This window comes from Pleurodeles waltl, chromosome 5 (genome assembly GCF_031143425.1).
Source record: "Pleurodeles waltl isolate 20211129_DDA chromosome 5, aPleWal1.hap1.20221129, whole genome shotgun sequence".
In the NCBI taxonomy this organism is placed as follows: Eukaryota; Metazoa; Chordata; class Amphibia; order Caudata; family Salamandridae; genus Pleurodeles; species Pleurodeles waltl.
Window position 1 is genome coordinate 1,609,202,099 of NC_090444.1, and position 21,404 is coordinate 1,609,223,502.

The following is a 21,404-nucleotide window of genomic DNA, read 5'->3' on the forward strand; positions in this document are numbered from 1 at the left end:
TACAGTGTCTAAGCAAAACCTTTGACATTGTAAGTGCAGGGTAGCCATAAGAGTATATGGTCTGGGAGTCTGTCATACACGAACTCCACAGCACCATAATGGCTACACTGAAAACTGGGAAGTTTGGTATCAAACTTCTCAGCACAATAAATGCACACTGATGCCAGTGTACATTTTGTTGTAACATACACCCGAGAGGGCACCTTAGAGGTGCCCCCTGAAACCTTAACCAACTACCCGTGTAGGCTGACTGGTTTTAGCAGCCTGCCACACTCGAGACATGTTGCTGGCCACATGGGGAGAGTGCCTTTGTCACTCTGTGGCTAGTAACAAACCCTGTACTGGGTGGAGATGCTTATCACCTCCCCCTTGCAGGAACTGTAACACCTGGCGGTGAGCCTCAAAGGCTCACCCCCTTTGATACAGCACCCCAGGGCATTCCAGCTAGTGGAGTTGCCCGCCCCCTCAGGCCACGGCCCCACTTTTGGCGGCAAGGCCGGAGGAGATAATGAGAAAAACAAGGAGGAGTCACTGGCCAGTCAGGACAACCCCTAAGGCAACCTGAGCTGAGGTGACTCTGACTTTTAGAAATCCTCCATCTTGCAGATAGAGGATTCCCCCAATAGGGATAGGAATGTGACCCCCTCCCCTTGGGAGGAGGCACAAAGAGGGTGTAGCCACCCTCCGGGCTAGTAGCCATTGGCTACTGCCCTCCCAGACCTAAACACACCCCTAAATTCTGTATTTAGGGGCTGCCCAGAACCTAGGAACTCAGATTCCTGCAACCTAAGAAGAAGAGGACTTCTAAGCTGAAAAACCCTGCAGAGAAGACGGAGACACCAACTGCTTTGGCCCCAGCTCTGCCGGCCTGTCTCCCCCCTTCTAAATACACTGCTCCAGCGATGCTTTCCCCAGGGACCAGCGACCTCTGAATCCTCAGAGGACTGCCCTGCTCTAGAAGGATCCGAACTCCAGTGCAGGAGTGACCCCCAGGAGGCCCTCTCCCTTGCCCAGGTGGTAGCTACCCCGAGGAGCCCCCCCCCCCTTGCCTGCCTGCATCTCTGAAGAGACCCCTTGGTCTCCCATTGATTTCTATTGCTAACGCGACGCTTGTTTACACACTGCACCGGGCCGCCCCCATGCTGCTGAGGGTGTACTTTCTGTGCTGACTTGTGTCCCCCCCGGTGCCCTACAAAACCCCCCTGGTCTGCCCTCCGAAGACATGGGTACCTACCTGCTGGCAGACTGGAACCGGGGCAACCCCTTCTCCATTGAAGCCTATGCGTTTTGAGCACCACTTTGACCTCTGCACCTGACCGGCCCTGAGCTGCTGGTGTGGTAACTTTGGGGTTGCTCTGAACCCCCAACGGTGGGCTACCTTGGACCCAAACTTGAACCCCGTAGGTGGTTTACTTACCTGCAAAAACTAACTCTTACTCCCCCCAGGAACTGTTGAAAATTGCGCTGTCTAGTTTTAAAATAGATATATGTGATTTATGTGAAGACTGTATACGCTATTTTGATTATTCAAAGTCCCTAAAGTACCTACCTGCAATACCTTTCATTTAAAGTATTACATGTAAAATTTGAACCTGTGGTTCTTAAAATAAACTAAGAAAATATATTTTTCTATACAAAAACCTATTGGCCTGGAATTGTCTCTGAGTGTGTGTTCCTCATTTATTGCTTGTGTGTGTACAACAAATGCTTAACACTACTCCTTTGATAAGCCTACTGCTCGACCACACTACCACAAAATAGAGCATTAGTATTATCTCTTTTTGCCACTATCTTACCTCTAAGGGGAACCCTTGGACTCTGTGCATACTATTCCTTACTTTGAAATAGTGCATACAGAGCCAACTTCCTACAGTGGTGTTGTCCGTGAACACCTGCACCAGCCTTCCTCTGATCGAAGGAAGAGAAGCTTTCAATGCCAAATGAATTGCCTCAAGCTCCAATAGGTTGGTGTGGAGCTCAGACTCCACCAGAGACCAGAGGTCTCTGATCTCCATCTGGAGTGATGCATCTGTCACTAGAGTCTGCTCTGTTTGGAGAAGCAAGAGGGGTCTGCTACTGACAAACTGCAGATCATAAGCCACCACTGCAGATCTTTCACAGTTCCCTCTGAGATCTGGACCATGTTAGACAGATTCTGCAACCACTGAAATGTCTGATCCCACTGCAGAGCTTGCATATGCTAAGGGGCCTGTGTTTAGAAGCTGGATGCAGGAGGCCATGAGTCAAGAACCTCAGGGTCATTCTCAACTAAATCCAGGACAGAGGCAGAAACATCAGTATCACAGCCTGAATATACAGGACTCCTCACTTGAGAAGATAGGCCTAAAACTTCACTTTGTCCAGAACAGCTCTGATGAAAGGAAGCACCTGAAAGGGAGTCAGATGTGACTATCAATATCTCCGGTTCTTCTAATCTGTTTTGATGACCTGAGTGTCTTTTTTTGCTCATTACATTTTTCTCTACTTTTTAGATTGGTTTGGGAATTTTATTGTGTTCGGTTCTTTACTCAAACGAATGACACTGCTTAATCGCAGCACACACTTCTCTTGGGACTGCCTGCTATAAGGAGTGAACAGAGTTTCTTGCAGAATTGTTTTGACACATCTAGAGTGGGATATTAGAGTTGGTAGGGGTCCTGCCTCTCCAAATTAATAACCCCCACTTTTGACAAAGAGCCACAGAAAAAATTTGTCCTGAAAGAAAAAAAAAAATCAAGATACACTGACATCCTCAGTCTAAGACTACCAAAAATATCCTCAGAGCCAAAAATGCTATATTCCATCTCAGAATTGAAGATACTTATATTATAGACATAGTATTCGTAATAACAGAGTGGGCAATTTTTGATTACTAATCTCCACATCGCTGCCATATTATGAATTCTTTTGTACGTACTTTTCGCCTCAAATAAGGTTTAGCCAATCTCAAGAGAAATGTGTGTGCCTGAGATTATTTTTGCCAACTATGGTGTTTGCATCAACATTTATAACTACATAATTAATGAAAAAAACAACAATCAAAATACTTGCAATACATTACAAGAATCAATGTTCCACAAAACCCCACCAGTTATTCTACCAATACCTATGCAGTCCATACAAAGTGTATCAACACTCCAAAACATTTCTACTGACAGGATACTGCTGCTCATTCAAAACCTAGAACTCTTTTTTTTCCAATGTCACAACTATGAATTTTCAATTTTGAAAGACTATGCAACATTACTGGTATGGTTGTTTTTGAAATCTGCACTTATGCTAGCGTTCCTTAAACCACTAATCAAAGCATCACTGCTACATAAACTCATAGGTCTTTCTGCTTCCAACTACGGGCCAGAACGAAATATATCAAACAACCTAATGAGAAAATAACAAATGCAGATATAAAGTCTTTTATTAAAGTCTATAATGTATTTGAGGATAACCAATCAGGGGTTTCGGCATGAATTAGCACAGCAAATGACATACAGGCTTCCGTTGTTTTGTAGCAAGGTCTTTGCCAAATAAATCACATACATAGATAAACACCTTAGTGGGACAGTCAGCGGAGCTATATTGATAAAGGAATCTCAGCTACTTTAACTCTTTTAGACAAGTACAGAGTGACTAACTTGTGGCTAGAAACTTCAGAAGGCCCACTGCTTTTCTTTAAAGAATCGATTGAAACGCATCGCCTAAAACCTTTATCAGCATCTGCCACCCATTTGGTTGGTCACTTACTTAAGCCTATTTTCTCTAATTGGAACTCACAAAATCTAGACAAGTGTATCCTCTCCTCTACAACCAACCAAGTTTTCATCCAGCCTGCGGTATGCAACTGGTTGTTGTCTCAGTATCAGACTACCTCAGTGTTAGCAATGGGGTCTCTAGTTGGCAGAGGTAAACACAATAGCCCAAATAGGAACCACAATCCTAATAAGGGTAAGTCGCACACAATCAAAATTATTCTGTGCCCACCCCCTGGTAGCTTGGCACTGAGCAGTAAGGCTTAACTTAGAGGGCAATGTGTAAAGTATTTCTGCAATAAATCATGCAATAACACAGTGTAAACACCAGAAAAATACACCACTCCGGTTTAGAAAAATATAGAATATTTATTTTAGTAGATTAAGGTCAAAACGATCAAGATTTGATGAATACAAGTTGAAATATCACTTTGCTAATGATGAGTTTAAATTTTTTTAAAGCAATAGTTGTGTCGTGCAAGCACAAAAGTACCTGGTTTGTGTCAAAATTACACGCACGAAGACTGCAGAGGAGGAGATGCATTGAAAAAAGGTAGGTGAGAGCCAGATTTCCAGATGCACACAGGCGATGCATCGATTCTTTTCCCCGCGGCAAGGGCTTTGCGGCAAATTCCAGCACGCAGGCTTGAATCCTCTTTGCGATACAGGGTCTTTTGACGCCCAGGGACAATGCAGAGAAATCCTGGGCACACAGGATGAAGTCACAGGGGCTGCGTCGATCCGGTGGGTGATGCATCAGTTTGTCGCATGGGAGGCGATGCGTCGATTCCTCACGCAGAGGTCTGGCTGCATCGTTCCAGTTCGGAGTTGCATCGATCAGCTGGCTGTGCGTCAAAGTTCTGGTCACAACGCTGGTGCTGCGTCGATCTCCACTCGGGGAGCCAGGCTGCGTCGTTTAGGGTTGGTGATGCAGGGATTCTTTTCCCGCTAAACAGGCTGTGAGTAGTTTCAGTCAGGCTGTGCGTCAATTTTTCACCGCACAAGGAGTTCTTTGCCGAGATGAAGTCTTTTTGGCCCTTAGACATCAGGAAACAGGAGGCAAGCTTAATCCAAGCCCTTGGACAGCACTTCCCAGCAGAGCCAGAGGCCAGCAAGGCAGCAGGGCAACAGCAAGGCAGCAGTCCTTTACAGCAAAGCAGTCCAGGTGAGTCCTTTGGGCAGCCACGCAGCTTCTCTTGGCAGGTTGCAGGTTCTGGTTCAGAGTTTCTTTCCCAGGAAGTGCCTGAGTTGGTAGGGTCAAACCCAGTTTATATACCCAAATGTGCCTTTGAAGTGGGGGAGACTTCAAAGAGTGGCTTAGAAGTTCACAAGGTCCCCTTTCAGTACAATCCTGTCTGGCAGGGTCCCAGTAGGGGGTTTGCCAGTCCATTGTGTGGGACAGGCCACTGTCCTTTGAAATGTAAGTGTTAGGCCCTCCACCCTTCCAGCCCAGGAAGACCCATTCAGTATGCAGATGTGTGCAGGTGTGACTGAGTATCCTGTGTTTGTGGTTGTCTGGGTGAAATACACAAGGGAGCTGTCAACCAGCCCAGCCCAGGCGTGGATTGTAAGGCACAGAAGGATTTAAGTGCAGAGAAATGCTCACTTTCTAAAAGTGGTACTTCTAAAATAGTAATATAAAATCCAACTTCACCAGTCAGCAGGATTTTGTATTACCACCCTGGCCATACTAAATATGACCTGTTTACCGCTTTCTAATCAGAATCTACCGCTCAAACAGTTTATGAGGGTAGCCTTAATGTTAGCCTATGAAAGGAGCAGGCCTCACAGCAGTGGAAAATTAATTTAGGAGTTTTCCACTACCAGGACATATAAAGCACACAGATATATATCTGTCCTGCCTTTTACCCACACAGCACCCTGCCCCCAGGGCCTACCTGAGGTGTGACTTACATGTAGAAAAAGGGGAGTATTTTTATATGCCAATTCGAAGTGGCAGTGAAACTGCACAAAGGCCTTGCAATGGCAGGCCTGAGACATGGTTAAGGTGCTACGTATGAGGGTGGCACAACCAGTGCTGCAGGCCCACTAGTAGCACTCGATCTACAGCCCCTGGGCACATGTAGTGCACCTTCCAGTAGATCAAATAGGGCAATTGGGTATGAACAAATGTTACCATGATTTAAGGGAGAGAGCATATGCACTTTAGCACTGGTTATCAGTGGTAAACTGCACAGAGTACTAAAACCAGCAAAAACAGTGTCAAAAAGTGGAGGGAGGGAGGCAGGCAAAAAAGTTGGGGGCGACCACTCTAAGGCTGCCAGGTGTAACACTCAGAAGAAGGATCATTACCAGAAGTCCAAGGGCACTTCTGCTCTAGCACCTCTAAACTGTGTTTAATCCTACAGATGAGCACTTCTTAACCTTTTGACTTCTGTGGACCACCACTGAATCATTACTGGAATGCAGGGAGCCCCAATGAGTCATTATTGGAAGCTGGGAACCTCCGGCTTCAGCAATTCTTATGATTTGAACCTCAAAATAATGCATAAAAGTACAAAAACAAGTACACACCAATTAAAAGCTCAAATATTGAAATATTTTGTGTAATTCTCAAATATAGATTTTTTCACATTTTCAATGTTGCTTCCTTATTTGAATATACTTTATTAATTTTACTTGATTAATTTTAATACTCTATTTTTGTTAAACACTTAAGGACCACCTGAGCAGGCCTCACAGACCACAGGTTAAGAACCACTGACCTAGATGAGGATATTCTACTCTCTAGACTGGTAAATATCAGTAAATAAGGTCTGGTAGTATCATTGCTAATCCCGGCGTCCTTTTTTATCCAAACCGTAGGTAGTAAAATCGGAAGTGGCTCAAAGGTCCATCTTTTCCTCACTCCTTTTTAATACCTACATGTGTCCACTACAATTGCTCTTGAACCATAGAGAGCTAATTTCTTCATGTATGTGAATGACAATTTATTTTTGGAGTGCCTCCAGACCAAAGCTTCTACAGACAATATTTAATATAGCTGACTGAATGTCCTCTGACTACCTTAAGTTAAATCCAAGTAAGACAGAACTTCTGCTTCCATTTCCAAAAAGCAATGTGAAGGACTTCCCTTGGCCTAGCTGCATTGATACACCTCCCCTTCCACAAACATCAGGGGGAAATTGGCACTCGCATTGACGCAGATCTAGGTATAGCTTCACATGTGCCACATTCAAAGTGTGCGTCTTTCTCACTATGATACTCTGAAAAAAAATCCCTTTTTTTTTTTTTTAATTCCACAGTAAAACTAGCTACTGTTATTACCATCATGCAATTAAGAATCGATTATGGCAATGTAGTTCTCCTCAAAGCCTCTAAGAAACAGCTAGCCTGTGTACAATTAGTTCAAAACGCAGTGCTGCATCTTACATTTGGACTAAAAACATGACAGAATAACAATGGCCAGGAAGCACCTCCATTGGCTCCCAGTACATTCACATGTGGCGTTTATGGACATGTTTCTTGTGCATAACAGCGTTTACCTTAAAAAAGTATGTCTTTTTGGCAAAGAAATTTCAGTGGTATGTCACACAACAAAATCTCAAATCAAATCAACAATTCCTCCTCCAACTACCTAAAATCTAAGACCTTAACATACAAGTTAAGGGCTTTTTCTGTGACTAGAGTCAAAAATTGGAATTTATCTACGTAAATAGCCTCCACATCATATGCTTAGAAAGGCTTCAAAAATCTTTTTTTTTAATCAATAATCAAACCTTTAATAAAACATAGTTGGTCTACCACCAATAAACCTCTATAGGAGAACACTGCACTTTAAAAATGATCCACCTCAGATTGAATCAGATTTGATGGCTCGAATGCATTTGATGCCACAGATCACAAAATCTTCAGTGAAAGGCTAAAACGCATCATTGGTATTAGGCATGGAGATGTTTCAATGTATCCCTTCACTTTTCTTTGAATTAACACATTCGAGTTTAATGACTTTCTTGCCACACCTTAAGAGAAAACTTTAACCCTTTGCATGTGTCGGACAGCCGGGAGACGTCGAACGCAGCAGTGCTCATGTGTGTCGTCCGTCTCCCAGTTGAGCACATGGCATCTGAAATCCCACTGGTGAGGGCACCAGAGGGATTTTATCTGGATATTTTTAGCCTTGGTTGCTGGAGAAGAGTTCCCCAGCAACCAAGGCTCAAAATATTCCCACCCTGTAATGAAGATTGGTGCACTAACGTCATTACAGGGGGAAAATAAAAGTAAAATGAGCTGATCAGCTCATTTGTTTCCATTTTCTTTGGTGCTCAGGAGGCGTATTCTCAGGCCACTGAGCACCTATTTCAATGGGAGAGGTACAGTAGGAAAGGAGAGAATCTCCTCTTTCCATGGGTTCATCTGCCTAGTGGATCCCTGCTTAGGTATCACCTCAGGAGTGTGATTCCCCGAGCAGCGACTCACTCCACAAGGCCACCAGGGAGGGGGAAGCGGCCCCTTGGGCAAGGGCTTTTGCTCCCCCTTTATTTTTTTTCTATAAACAATCTTTCCACCCCGAGTGGCAGATGGGGGGGGGAGGAGCAGAAAGCCCACTAGACACCAGGGACTTTTTTTTAATTTAGGAAAAGGTGGGGGCTGCCCAAAATGGGCAAGACAATGCCCCCACCCACCCCCAAAAATAGGAAGTATTTCAGTCTGCCTGGGTGGCAAAAAGCCCGCTAGGCACCAGGGATTTTTATTTTATTTTTAAAGAAAAGTCTAGGGGTGGGGGCTGCCCAGAAGGGGAACGCAATGCCCCCCTCCCAAAAAAGGCCAATGAACGCCCTCAATTTAATTTAGAAAAACCCAACCCTCCTATTAAAATTAAAACATTGATGTTTTTAATATATTTGGGTATTGTTTGTGAAACTGGTACTCGTATTGACTTAAATATTTAGTCACTTGTGTATTTGTTTGATGAATGCTTGCTTCTGTACATTTTGTATACTGTTCGTAGTTCAAATTATCTAAAGTGGTCTCAGGCTTCTGGTACTGATTCATGGGGGTGCCCGGATTTCAATAATGATTCGGTGAGGGTTCCCATAATTTAGTGGGGGACCGCAGAAGTCAAAAGATTAAGAACTGCTGCACCAGACCAGGGATTCTTAATCTGGGGTCTGGGGCCCCTGGGACAGCAAGAAGCCTGCTCATGGGATCGCAACGGTTTACAAAAATAAAAAAATAATATCAGCATATTAATTATATACACAGAAAAAAAGCAAATTAATTTTAAAACACTTTGCAAATGTGGAGGAATTTGAAACTGGAGGCTAAAGATTAACTTGGCATCCTTAGCTTGATGTGTGAGAGCAGTACGAGTACACAGTAGTATGAATGACTGGTAGCCTCAACTGAAGCACTAGCATAAGATGACGAAACAAGAGTATTCATCAGGAGCAAAAAAAGACAAAGGGTCTGATTCACAGAAGTAAACTTACACTTTTGTGCTAGTTTACGATTTTTCCTAGAAAGTATTCCACCTTCCACACTTCCACCTGCCAACTCCGGTCTGCCAACCTTGCCCTCGCCACCGTCCCCCACAAGATCCTTTTCCCACCTCGCCGCCAAAACCTGGAACACCCTCCCCGCCCACCTACGACAGATCCAAGACCTCCTGACCTTCAAGAAACGCCTCAAGACCTGGTTGTTCGAGCAGTAGCAGTCCTATCCCCCACCCCCCTTTTCAGCACTTTGAGACCCTAGCGGGTGAGTAGCACGCTTTACAAATGATAGCTTGATTGATTTTACAAGTAGTATCTTTACAAACGCGGAGTCTAACTTTTTATGTGCGGAGACTGCACAATCGTAAAGATAGTACTAGAAAAGTTAGCACCAAGAAGGCAAGTAACATCATGGCAGGACCCCAGTGCTAATTCACTGTCTGGTGAAGCACCTATCTGTTTAGACCACAAGCACTTTAGGGTCATCTGTGGGGCATATAAAAAAATATTAGCCCATTAGGAAGTCTACAAAGAATGTGCTCCATATGACTAGGCCAAGAAAGCACCCCAAAAATAGGACTGGTAAACTCACAACACAAGGGCACACAGACAGGTCACGAAAAACTAAAGAGTTTGGTATTGTTTACACTGATAAAAAATGACCCAATGGTTTGAGATTTCCTAAGGCCAAAGACAACACCCAGGATCGACAAGGTTTATAGTCAGGGTGCCACGAAAATAAAGGGTCATTAACATGAGGTTTCTGTGGCCTCCTCTGATTCCACAACAGACTGAATGTCGTAGGCCGTCCTGAACCCAAACACAGGGGGTTAATAATGAAGCTGATTCAATAGAGCGCAGCAAGAGAATGTAGCGTACAATGCGCCATCAAACCAGGGGTGCCAGGTGACACAAATTCACTATCTGCACAAAAAGTGCCTCTTGGCTTTGGAAAGATGACATGGCACAAAAGCCTTCACTTCAATTCACCAGTAAGAAGCAGCAGGAGGTACTGGAGCACATGTTCCAATGCCAGCCAAAGATTATAGCTAGTGGTTCTCAGCTTACAGTCAGGTCTGATCGCCTGGAGGGGTAGACAGGAACTGAAGAGGGAGATCGCTGCCATGTGGGCAGTTGGGAGTGAGTGAAGGGCTACCCTGGGATCTTGCGGTGCCAGCTATGCCCTGGTGTCTCGCCCTGGAGATTGTATCATAACATCAGCCTGAACCGGGGAAAGAAATACGAGTACTTTTAGTTTGATATGGGTGTTATACTTTTTTATACCCAGGACTTTGATTCCTTTTGGCTGTGGAATTACAAACAGTGTGGCATATGAAGTGCATCTGAAATGAACATTTGCTTAAAGGATTATTTTTCTCTTTTTTTTATGCTAACACCAGACTGGCTTACCATTAGAAATTCGAATGATAAAGAAATACATACACATTCGTCATATTAACACTAATACCAGACAATTCGACATAAAACGTAGATTGGCAAAGCTAATAAGTCTCGCCTTAGAACCAATGCGTTTTTTTTTTATTGTTCATTATTACAAGAATATGCCACAAAAATTAAAAACAACAGACATGTGCCACCCCCTAAACGTGGAGACGTATGTTGGCAATAAAAAAAAACATAAAGAAACAGAATAGCCACTGCTCATAATCTTAATAGAACAGAATAGAGGGCAGGTACTCAAGCAAACGCACAGAAGATTTTTTTTTTTTTTTTGTCTGATTTGCTCAAAGAAAAGGTTATATTTCAATAGCAATCTGAAGACTTTAAACACACAAGGATGACCAAAATATAATCTTTTCAGTTGAATGTCCACGTGTAATCTGGTGAAAATGCCATCACTCACACATGAAAAGAGCCAACAGATTCAGTGGGCTAGCCCCTTCTCCCGTGCTGAATGCTGCAGTGGGGTAACCAAAATGGGTAAATAGGTGTGAGCCAGAGCTAGGCTGCGTCTGTATTTTTTTATTATAAGTTTTTTTTTACATAGGCTAGCAAACGATAAAGTTGTCTCAGACCAAGCATTAAAAACGTTTACAGAATGTTATTTTTCGGTGATCCCGATTACGTTAATTTTAGAACAGTGAGATAAAGATCCCAGCTGTACAAATTCATCTGCAACTGGAGGAAAGAAATATTCAAACAGTGGCCACAAGTGGGCGCCAATGTATTAGATACATTTTAAACATTTCTTCAGTTTGATATACACGCATGAATATTTTCAAACGGTACTATTACACGCAGCTCATTCCACTTGTTATTTTTTAAATTAAAGAAGTCAATAGAATGAACTTTAAAAAATAGAATCACTACCTTCACATGCTATTTATGTGACGTGTGTGCTGATCTACATTGGTTATGTGTTTTCCGTCTCCACATTTCCCCGCGGCCTTCTCATAACGCTGGGCTGTCCCTCGGTGCTCATGGGCTGGCGGCGGGGGAGTTAAGGGGTTGAGTTGCTGTGGTCCCTGGATCCATCTTTCTTCATCATTTGCAACAGTGGTGGCGTCGAGTGATAGTGAAGTATCCTACGGCCTTGAGTTTGCCTGTGGCTGCACCGTGAGCCAATCCGTTTGTATACTGGAGCGAACTGCGGCCCACCCAACCCAGAGGGTGTCTGCAGCAGCACGGCTGCATTTACTGCCATCGTCACTAGTTCAGATTCCGGGCGCTGACTGGCGCCAGTTGCATCTGTGCCTCAAAAAAGCAAATGGACAGGATTTTATGGACCACTTTGGTGGAGCTGTTGGTCGGACGCTGTGGATTTAGCTTTTTGGCCCTTTCTTGTGCACCTGCTGGCCAGTTAAGGGCTTGCACCCATATTAGGGGAGATTGAATTGATCAAAGCAGATGAGCTGTGGAGTGAAGAACAGGACTATCTTATGTTCACCTCGGTGTCAACCTGGATTGGTCAGATTTGTCTACAGATTATCATTATTTTTTTACATTTCATATTTTCTAAATACACTTGCCAATCCCAATACAGCAGCAGAGGTCTAACTACTTTTGTCAGTGTGTGCGTGTTTTTAACCAAGTACCTGCTGGGCGCCCCCTGTATAGCTGCATATGTACCATGGTGGGGCTGTACTTTTTGTGTTATCATTTTCTGTACCCTAATTTTCTTCTCTGAATTTGCATCACACAACATTTTGAATTAGATCCTTTCAAGTTTGGGCAGATCTGATTATTCCAGATGACAGCTGGAAGGATGTTTCTCACATATTTAATTGTAACTGGTGCAAATAAACTAGGGGACTTTTTGAGAAATAAATCTTGATTCCAACATGCTTCAGAGAGACATATCATCATCACACATAAAAGCAGAAGTAGTGAATATAAGTTAAAGTGAGATTGGGGGTTTCAGGAATCCCTGCTAAGATTAAAGATCCATTTTTGGCCCAGAATCTGTAGGTGTGGAAGAGGTGCAGAATTTGTTTTTATAAACGCACGAGGTTCATCCTCAAATGGGCAGATTAGCCTCTTCATGCAACCTTGCTATTTTTGAGGATTAATTTAAAAAGTTTAAAAATTATGGACCATGCTAACTACTGGCGCATTCAGGAGAGATTGTGGGGGAATCCACCTGTAGATGAAGTCATGGACTCTGAAGTAGCCTTCATACTGTATGAGAGTAGCCAACGAGAGACAGGATGGTAAAATAGGAGCAGATCTGCCTGTGCACGAGTGTGGCCTCAGCAATGGGAACGAGAGAAAAGGAAATGGTCAGCAAGACAAAGAAAGGAGATGAAAAAGGTGTGCACGCAGTCAAATGGAAGAGAACCAAAAATAGCATGCTGATTTATGCAAAAAGAAGGAAAAGGCTAGAAAGAAAAGTGGAACTCAAAGAGTTTCCTCAGCAGAGGCAAAGTTGCCAAAGAGTGCTCAGATTCCAGGAGGGCGCAGAGGGTTTGTGCTATACATGTCGCCGTACAGAAAGGTTAAGATGATGTGGAAAGCAGAATACCATGATAGGACCATGAAGATCCCAGCAAAGCATCTTCCAACTACGGCTGACTCCGGCCCTCCTTAAACTATCATCAGTCTTAACAGTACGCTAAAACACTGAGTGATGACACAGAATGGCTGGAATAGCCAGATGCCTTCAAAGGGGCACTTGAGAAGCAAATGATCAGCCTTTGTAGGTATCCAGAAGCTTTGGTGCTGTACAAACAGTAGCAGAAGGTAGGACTTACGTGGCAGACAGGTCACTGTGTTGCAAAGGAAAGCTCAGAAGAAACATCCAGTCAACTTAGATGTGTGCGCTCAAGAGCTGGTATTCAAATATTAGTGACAATGGCTTAGTGAGCGAATTGATGAACCACTCTCTAGAAGAGTTCAGTAATAAACAAATAGCTCTATTTAAAAGCAACCAACAAAAGTGTAAAGTCTCCCGGCATCCATGTGAAGCACAGAGTTCACAGTCAGAAAAAATTTAAAATAAAAAAAATAAAAAAATCGAGTTTGAGCCTTCTGAATTGCCATCTTCTGCAGCTCTGGTTCCCTACATTTTATATCTTCGGAATATAAACTAACCTAGGGAATTTGCTTTTTTTTTTTTTTTTTTTTTTAAAAGAGTCTCTGCCATAACATAAAAGAAAGCCAGTCACTAGAGTACTATATCCCAATTTAGGCGAGTCCTCTAAGAAAACATAAGAAAAGACAAAGACCCCTGCTACCATAAGGGAGGAAGCTAGTAATGCACACATTTTCCAGTAAAAAATATTTCACCTGATCTTTAAGGATACCTGTAAATTGCGTTTGTCAGAGCAGAGCTCTGCAAGACTAACCCTCCCCTCTACATGTGTTAGAAATCTAAAGCACAGAAGTCTCTTAGGAGAGTTGGAGTTAAAGGTCTATTCACCTCAATGGCCTGAAACTGAGCCACATAATGAGGTGGAGAGGCTAATCAGAGTAGGGTTTATGCAATATCAAATGAGCAAACACAGATGTTTCATCACTGACTCTAGAGAATTTCAAACCTGAAAGCACAAAATCTATGAAAGGTCCAATACAAAAAAAGTATATTTGATGTAGCACCCTTCATACTTCAAAACCAGATGAATAAACTAACTCAATCCTCCCTTGTGCCAAGTTTAGTTCACAGCACAAGTTAGCTAAATTATTATTATTCAAATATTTTCTCAGATGCATGCAACTCTTACACTTTAAATTAGGGCAAAATGTTTGCATCTTTTCACAGTGTACTGCAAATGAGCCAATTTTCTACCCAAACAAACCTTAACAGGACATTTTTTGCTAAAATATACTTATCGTTCGGTGGAGAATGAGTAATTATGATTCGGTTTATGGACTTCCATCTTTCTCTATGAAAAAGCGTGGTAGGTTTTATACCTGGTGCGTTGCTGCTGCTGCTTTTTAAAATCATTCCAGCGGAACAGAAGCAAGGAGAAAACGCTGCGCCAATTAGCACTTTGTACTGAGTAAAATGTTGCAGAGTAAAAAGACAAGAAGTCGCATAAAGATGCTATAAATGCACGACCCTCAGTCATTCTTATTAAACTAGAAAATGTCAGTATACAGTTGTGATGCCAGAAAAATAGTCAATGGACTTAAAAAGGCTAATAGTTACCACAACCAAAGTAGAACAGATGTAAAGATGGACGTCTAACTTGCACCACAATTCAGAAAGAAAACTTGTAACATTTTTGACCCTTCAGTGCCAACATCTATCACCCACTCTCAAAATGTCTGCAGGTAAGAAGCATATACAGGAAGCTCTAGATTAAGACAGCAGCAACAAGTCGACTATTTGGTACATTCTTCAAGTAACACGAAGGTGACAGTCTTGTAAATACAGTGCTACAACTCAGCCCCCTTCTTCCAAACAGAAGGGAACAGTCAAAGTCATCAGCAACCCTAGTTTGAGAAAACAGCGAAACGAGCATTAGAGGGGTCAGGCAAACATTTTTTCTGAACAATATGGCCAAATAGGGTCCACGTCGAAGCATCCTCTTCACACATGACTCAACTTATATTACTTTTTTCACAAGTAGAATATTATAAGCAAGATGAAATATTGTAGAGGGTGAAAGGAATCTCCTCAACAGTTCACAATTTATGTACGGTTAACCATTATGGTTATGCATAAAGGGGGGCAGGAACTGGGGCAAAATTGTGTCCATTATTACTTCCTATTTTTGCACGATAACATTTACAATTTCGAGCACTGCAAAAACATGCAACTATCCTTTTTAAAGGTATAGTTTGCAATGTACATTGAGAAAATGCAGTGCGTTTTAACAGACACTTACATTTTCATAGACAAAATACCATTTCCCCTAGCCCTTGCCACATCGTCCAACCATAATCCCTAACTGTAGGGAGAGGGAGGGCCCCCTTTGGTGTGTGAACATCATTGCCGTAGTAGGATTCCCAAAGACGATTACTAAAGATTAGAAATCCTATATACCTCAAGCAGTTCCAGTGCATTCGAGGAACTGTGGAAGTTAAATGGTTTAACACGGATGGCGTAACTTTGAAAGAGAAACGCCATCTTTCGCAAGGAGAGCTTTAATGGAGCATCCAAAGGAGAAACTTTGAATGAGATTTCAATTGTCAATGGAGCAAGGGCGAGGAACTTCAGGGTTGTAAAGAATGAAATGGTCCACAATAGCTGAAAAATACCGGCTGCCCTGCCGCAGGAGATCAAGAAGGGATCCTCTTGTTGACTGTTTTCTGGAGCTATGTCAAATGTTTGAGACAGGAGTGGATGATTGAGGGACTCTGAGGCCAGCACCCGCAGCAGACTACAGATGGCGATGACCACTTTGAAGCAGTAGGCGATCAGTCTACAGCAGTGGTTCCCAACCTGTGGGCCGGGGACCCCTGGGGGTCCGCAAAGCCTTCTCAGGGGGTGGTCCGCGAGAGCCTAGAAAATTAAAAAATATTAACAAATATTGACAAATTAGGTCCCCAGCTTCCAGTAATGACTCAGGCGGGGGTCCCCGGATTCCCATGATGATTCAGAGGGGGTCCCTGGGTTCCTTTAATATTAAAGTGGGGGTCCACAGAAATCAAAAGGTTGGGAACCACTGGTCTACAGTACTTGACTTACTCCACCCAAGATTGTAGTCCTTTTTGGATCCCCTTGTTTCTTGCAGAACATGGTGCAAAAAATATCTTAGGATAAATATCATAAGAATTTGATTAACTGTACACATTTAAAGGTCAGAGTCTTTGACCTGATCTCTCCGAGAGTATGACACAAGGCAGGAAAAAGGCAAGGGGAAGGGAAATTGTTGAAACAAACTGTTTCTCCAAAGCAAGCTTTAATGTTATTGTGATGTGATACATAATGGGGGTGTCTTTTTCAGTTCTCACTGTGGGTACGCTGTATCATTGACACCCCACTCTTGGCCCAGCACTCTTAAAGCAATCACCACATTGGCCATCAATCTGCTCCAATAGATCCTGTGCAGCTACAAATGCAAAATTACTCCCCTGCGAAGACAGCATTTGCCATAATGTCACTCACCCTTCCCCTCGAGGCTCCACTTTAAAACAAGCACAGCTGTCTAAATAATCCCCATCACTCTCCACTGCCGTTAATGCTAGTACTTGCTACAGCTGTTGCAGGGAAGGTCTATGCACTTAGCTGAGGATGCATTCCCTGAAATTTCAAGAGTCAACAACCACCTCTCTACGTCATCTAAACATATCACCAATGTAAACTCATCCTCTCACAGCTTTTCCCACCCGTACATAGTAAATAGCTATAACATGTGGTTCATGATGAAATTAAAGGAACCCTCCTCAATGACATTCATATCATCTGCTTGTCTCTATCTTGCCTCTAATCAATAGGAAGTAAGTTGATAAGAGAGCTCAGGGGACATATGCACTCGCTGTAGAGATACAAGTGTTAACTTATTTTAATATGTTCAAAGTAGGCCCACGTGAGCCTGTCATCCTTCCGATTTCAATAAAACGAGTCCCATTCAGTTAGCATCGGTGCCTGAAGATAGGTCATTAAAAAAACTGTTTTCATCGCAAATATTATAAAAAAATCAACTCTACAGCTCTCACTTTGACATCTTACAAATCTCTATTCAAATTATGCCATTCAAATAAACATAACTTCATATAATTTACCAAGTTTCAAAAGAAAAGTTAACTTCACTAATAATCTCAAACTCCATCACTAAAACATAAGCACTCTGCCTAAAGCTCTTTATAGACCGTTTCAACCTTATTACTGTGGAAACAATAATCTATTAATTCATGAAACTTGAGGCTCTTCTGAAACAATTCTGTCTCCATGAGTTCATACACATCCACCACCGAGCAGCGGGCTAGAAAATCAATGGTCTTATCTTCTCTGGACTGTTAACTACTTTGTGAACACTTCATCAAATGTACCTATTGTAACCATCACCATCTACCTTTCAGATTTCAAATCATGTATTTAAGACAAACTGTCTCTCCTACTCTTGAAAGCCAATCCCATGATTCACAGATTAATTCATTAGGCATGAAGAAGCCCAATACATATTTGAATGCTTAAGATTTTGTCGAAGCTTTTTCAAAAACTCCTATACCTATTATATTCAGAAAGTAAAGTAAGATTTCATCTTACCTTCTGCAACAACCCTATACAGCCTCAAATCACCTCTAAGTTGGATCTGGTATTACAAGAGAATGGGAAATCTGGCATTGAAGATTAATCCATTTTATCACCATCTTTATCAACAAAAAACACCTACAATGAATCCACGAAAAAAAAACTTATGTTCTGATTTCTGTGCTCCTAAATTCAAGCATAAGTAGCTGCAGACATCAACTGTCTACAAACTCGAGTTCTTTTTTAATTTATTAGAACCCTTATACCAACTAGACTCTTCTTGGTCCTTATATGCACCTGTATCATCAAGTACCCTTTTAAACTCGTGGTTAATGCTGGACACCATCTTATAAACTTCACTCCATCATAAGCTCCTTATATGACTCACTACAAATGGGCAAGTGACTCTGCTCATCAAACATTCTGATGGATCATGAGCTCTTAGCTGATATCAAACCTATGTTTGTTCTCTTCTAAGTAAAAGCCATTGAGAAATATACTGTCCTGCAGCACATAAATCATATTAAACAGGAAAAACCTCTTACTTCCCTCCCAATCAGGATTTCGGCTGAATCCAGCATTAAAATCATGACTAAATAGAATGTTGATGGCTTACAAACACTGGATAGCAGGGTACCTCCTTTCTCACCCTCTGACGTCGGAGGCTTCCAATAGAACCGAAGATTAATAAAGATCCTAAGGTCACACGTCTTTTTGCAGAAATGTTCAACAGAATTCTATCCTTTCTAAATAACAAACACCAATTGGTTGATTAAGCCAGCACTCCTACAGAAGCAGCAATCACAACTAGGTACATTCAAATTACAATGCTACCTCAAAGGTTCAACCCACAGTCCTGTAACACATGCCTACATATGTATTCACAAGATCTCTACATTAGGCAATTCACATTTTCAAAATAATATTAATAATGTGATTATACAACGAAGGGATTAATACAGCAGATATACACGTTTCACTTACCAACAAGCATTTCAAAAAGGAAGACACCAACAGACCACCAGTCACATTCTCGTCCGTAGTAACCATCACCTCCTTGGGATTTTAATACCTCTGGGGAAATGTAGTCTGGAGTTCCAACAGCAGTATCACAGCGCACCATACCTGTCTGAATTAATATAGAATGAGCAACATTGAATACAAATTGACAGAATCTTTTAACAAATTAGGAGACAATAGCATTAACAATCAAACAATCCTTAATTGATATTAAGCAGATTCTATTGAAGAGCTTCAGAATTTCGAAAAAAGTAGTTCCACAAATTAGAAGAGAAAATGCCAATTTTTGTAAGACAAATTGCTTCTTAAGATAAAACATTGAAAGAAAAAAAAACTTGTATTTTAAACACACTCTCTAATATGACTGCCGTCACTGTCCTAAGGTGAAAAATGTAAAGTCATCACTTCAACAAGTAATCCACAGAACTAGGTTTCCTTATAAAAATGTTATAGTTTATTTCTAGCTACAATTTACAATTCTCCAGTAGTAAACAAATTACTTTTAGGGGATCTCGCTCAAACCATCCTACTGTACTTCAGTATATGCTCATGTGGGATAACGTACAAGGGTTTTAACCAGATAGAAGAAGCAGGTGCAGAAGGAAAGACAGCCATTATTCCTATTTCAGTGATTTTTGTCTGCCTTACACAAGAGCCTACAGTTTACAGCCAACACACAGTAAAATGTAGTAAATGTAAATGCGCCTACATAAAGTTACAGTTGTAAAAGCTGTCAGTTCTTATCCTGAGACAAAGTTCTTTGGTTCACCTTACAAATAAGGTGGAGGTGTTTTTACTTCCTCTCTTTAGCCTGGCAATCCTTTCAACTAATCCATCCTGGCCGGTTAGACAGTAAAATGTAGTAAATGTAAATGCGCCTACATAAAGTTACAGTTGTAAAAGCTGTCAGTTCTTATCCTGAGACAAAGTTCTTTGGTTCACCTTACAAATAAGGTGGAGGTGGTTTTACTTCCTCTCTTTAGCCTGGCAATCCTTTCAACTAATCCATCCTGGCCGGTTAGACGAGACACAGTGGAGGTACAGTCCTCATAAGTATTATGCTATCACCACATATACAAGTCAAATAAAGATGTTACTTAATCCTACTGCACAGTGATTTTCCTGAATACACCGATGTCTGCAGTTCTAATATATTGGGGCTGTTTTGGGATCGAAAGACAAACCCAAACAAGCATTTGCAATGCAACAGATCTTGCATTTGGTTGAGTTAGAGCTACTGGTGTTGTAAATTCATAACAGGACTTTTTTGTCACATAAGCTGGTCTACCCTGCCTTATAATTTGTTTTTTTCTTCCCACATAATTCCTGTGGCCCCTGCATATAATTAAAGCACTTGCATTTATTTTCTTTCTCTATCTGTAGGCGAAAATGAAAATGTTGCCAATTAGCATCCTAATTTGAATCCTCCAAGCTAAGTCCAATAGACTACCACTTTCACCACCCCACCATAGAGTTGCTGGCTGGCTAACACAATTTCCCCCAAAAAAGACCCAAGATAGCCACAGAGGAGTAACAAGAGAAATAAACTAGAAGGATCACCCAAAGATATCAAGAGTGTCCAAACAGTCATAGTATCATAAGGATGTTAAGTTGGCCTGAATCATGGTCATAATTGCAATAAGGAGAGATTATTAAAGCATATACAATTATTATGTAAACCCAATAAAAACCTTTATCAGATGTAACCATATATTTAGCCACAAGAGGGCATAGCACGTTACACATCTTTAGGGCTAGCAGGCCTGCTGCAATGAAATTACAAACAAGGACTGTATTACACAAACTACTCCCACCTGTAAAACAAAAGTTTCAACAATGAGAGCACTTAAAAAGGCACCGAAGGGTGGGAGGGGTTATTTTGTGATTCCCACTAACCTAGCGGGGGGACCCAGGGATGACAGACAGAAAGATCACATTGTGATGAACGTTTTGAAGGTGGTCCCCATTGTCCTGTGACCACCACCGGCTGAGTTATGAGCAAAAATGTTTTGTAAAAGTAAAGTCCTGCAAAGCAATATGGGGGTGAGTTTTTGTGCCCGAGAATATTGTAGGATGTTGACCGTAATGCTCAGACCAGCCCCCAGAGGACAGACAACAAAAATAGCACTTGAAAGAAACATGGTCATGTAACCATATAGTTGCTGAAGATATTTTATTCCTTTGAAGACGGAAACGGAAAATGTTCAGTAAGTATAAACGTCCATAAATGACAACAGAAAACAGCCAACACGTGTTTCGTCCCAATGGACTTTTTCAAGGCTGTATGTAAACCCGGAGCGGGAAATCCTAGAATATCGGGTCACGTACCGCGCATGATAACGCTGCCGTAATGAAAGCAACCTTCAAAGGAATAAAATATCTTCATCAACTTTACTTACATTGACTTATTATTGACTTTGGAGTGCCTTGGTTCTGCTTGTTTTTTCCTGCATTTTGTATATACAGCACTTAACATAGGTGGGTTTTTGGACCAGGATGGCACCATCTACACTAATTTACAGATGATATAGGACTTCCTGGGTGTTCTCAGATGTGCAACGAGTAGCATCAACCACCATTCTT

General features: G+C 41.9%; 1 protein-coding gene across 1 annotated transcript in view; it reads right to left on the reverse strand.

Annotated features, from left to right (window-relative positions):
• Nucleotides 1–21,404, reverse strand: part of ROCK2 (Rho associated coiled-coil containing protein kinase 2) — a 508,887-nt gene that overhangs the window by 212,513 nt on the left and 274,970 nt on the right. Inside the window, exon 6 of the mRNA XM_069235939.1 lies at nt 18,786–18,930. Within this exon, the coding sequence (XP_069092040.1) occupies nt 18,786–18,930 (145 nt within the window). The remainder of the gene's footprint in view (nt 1–18,785; nt 18,931–21,404) is intronic.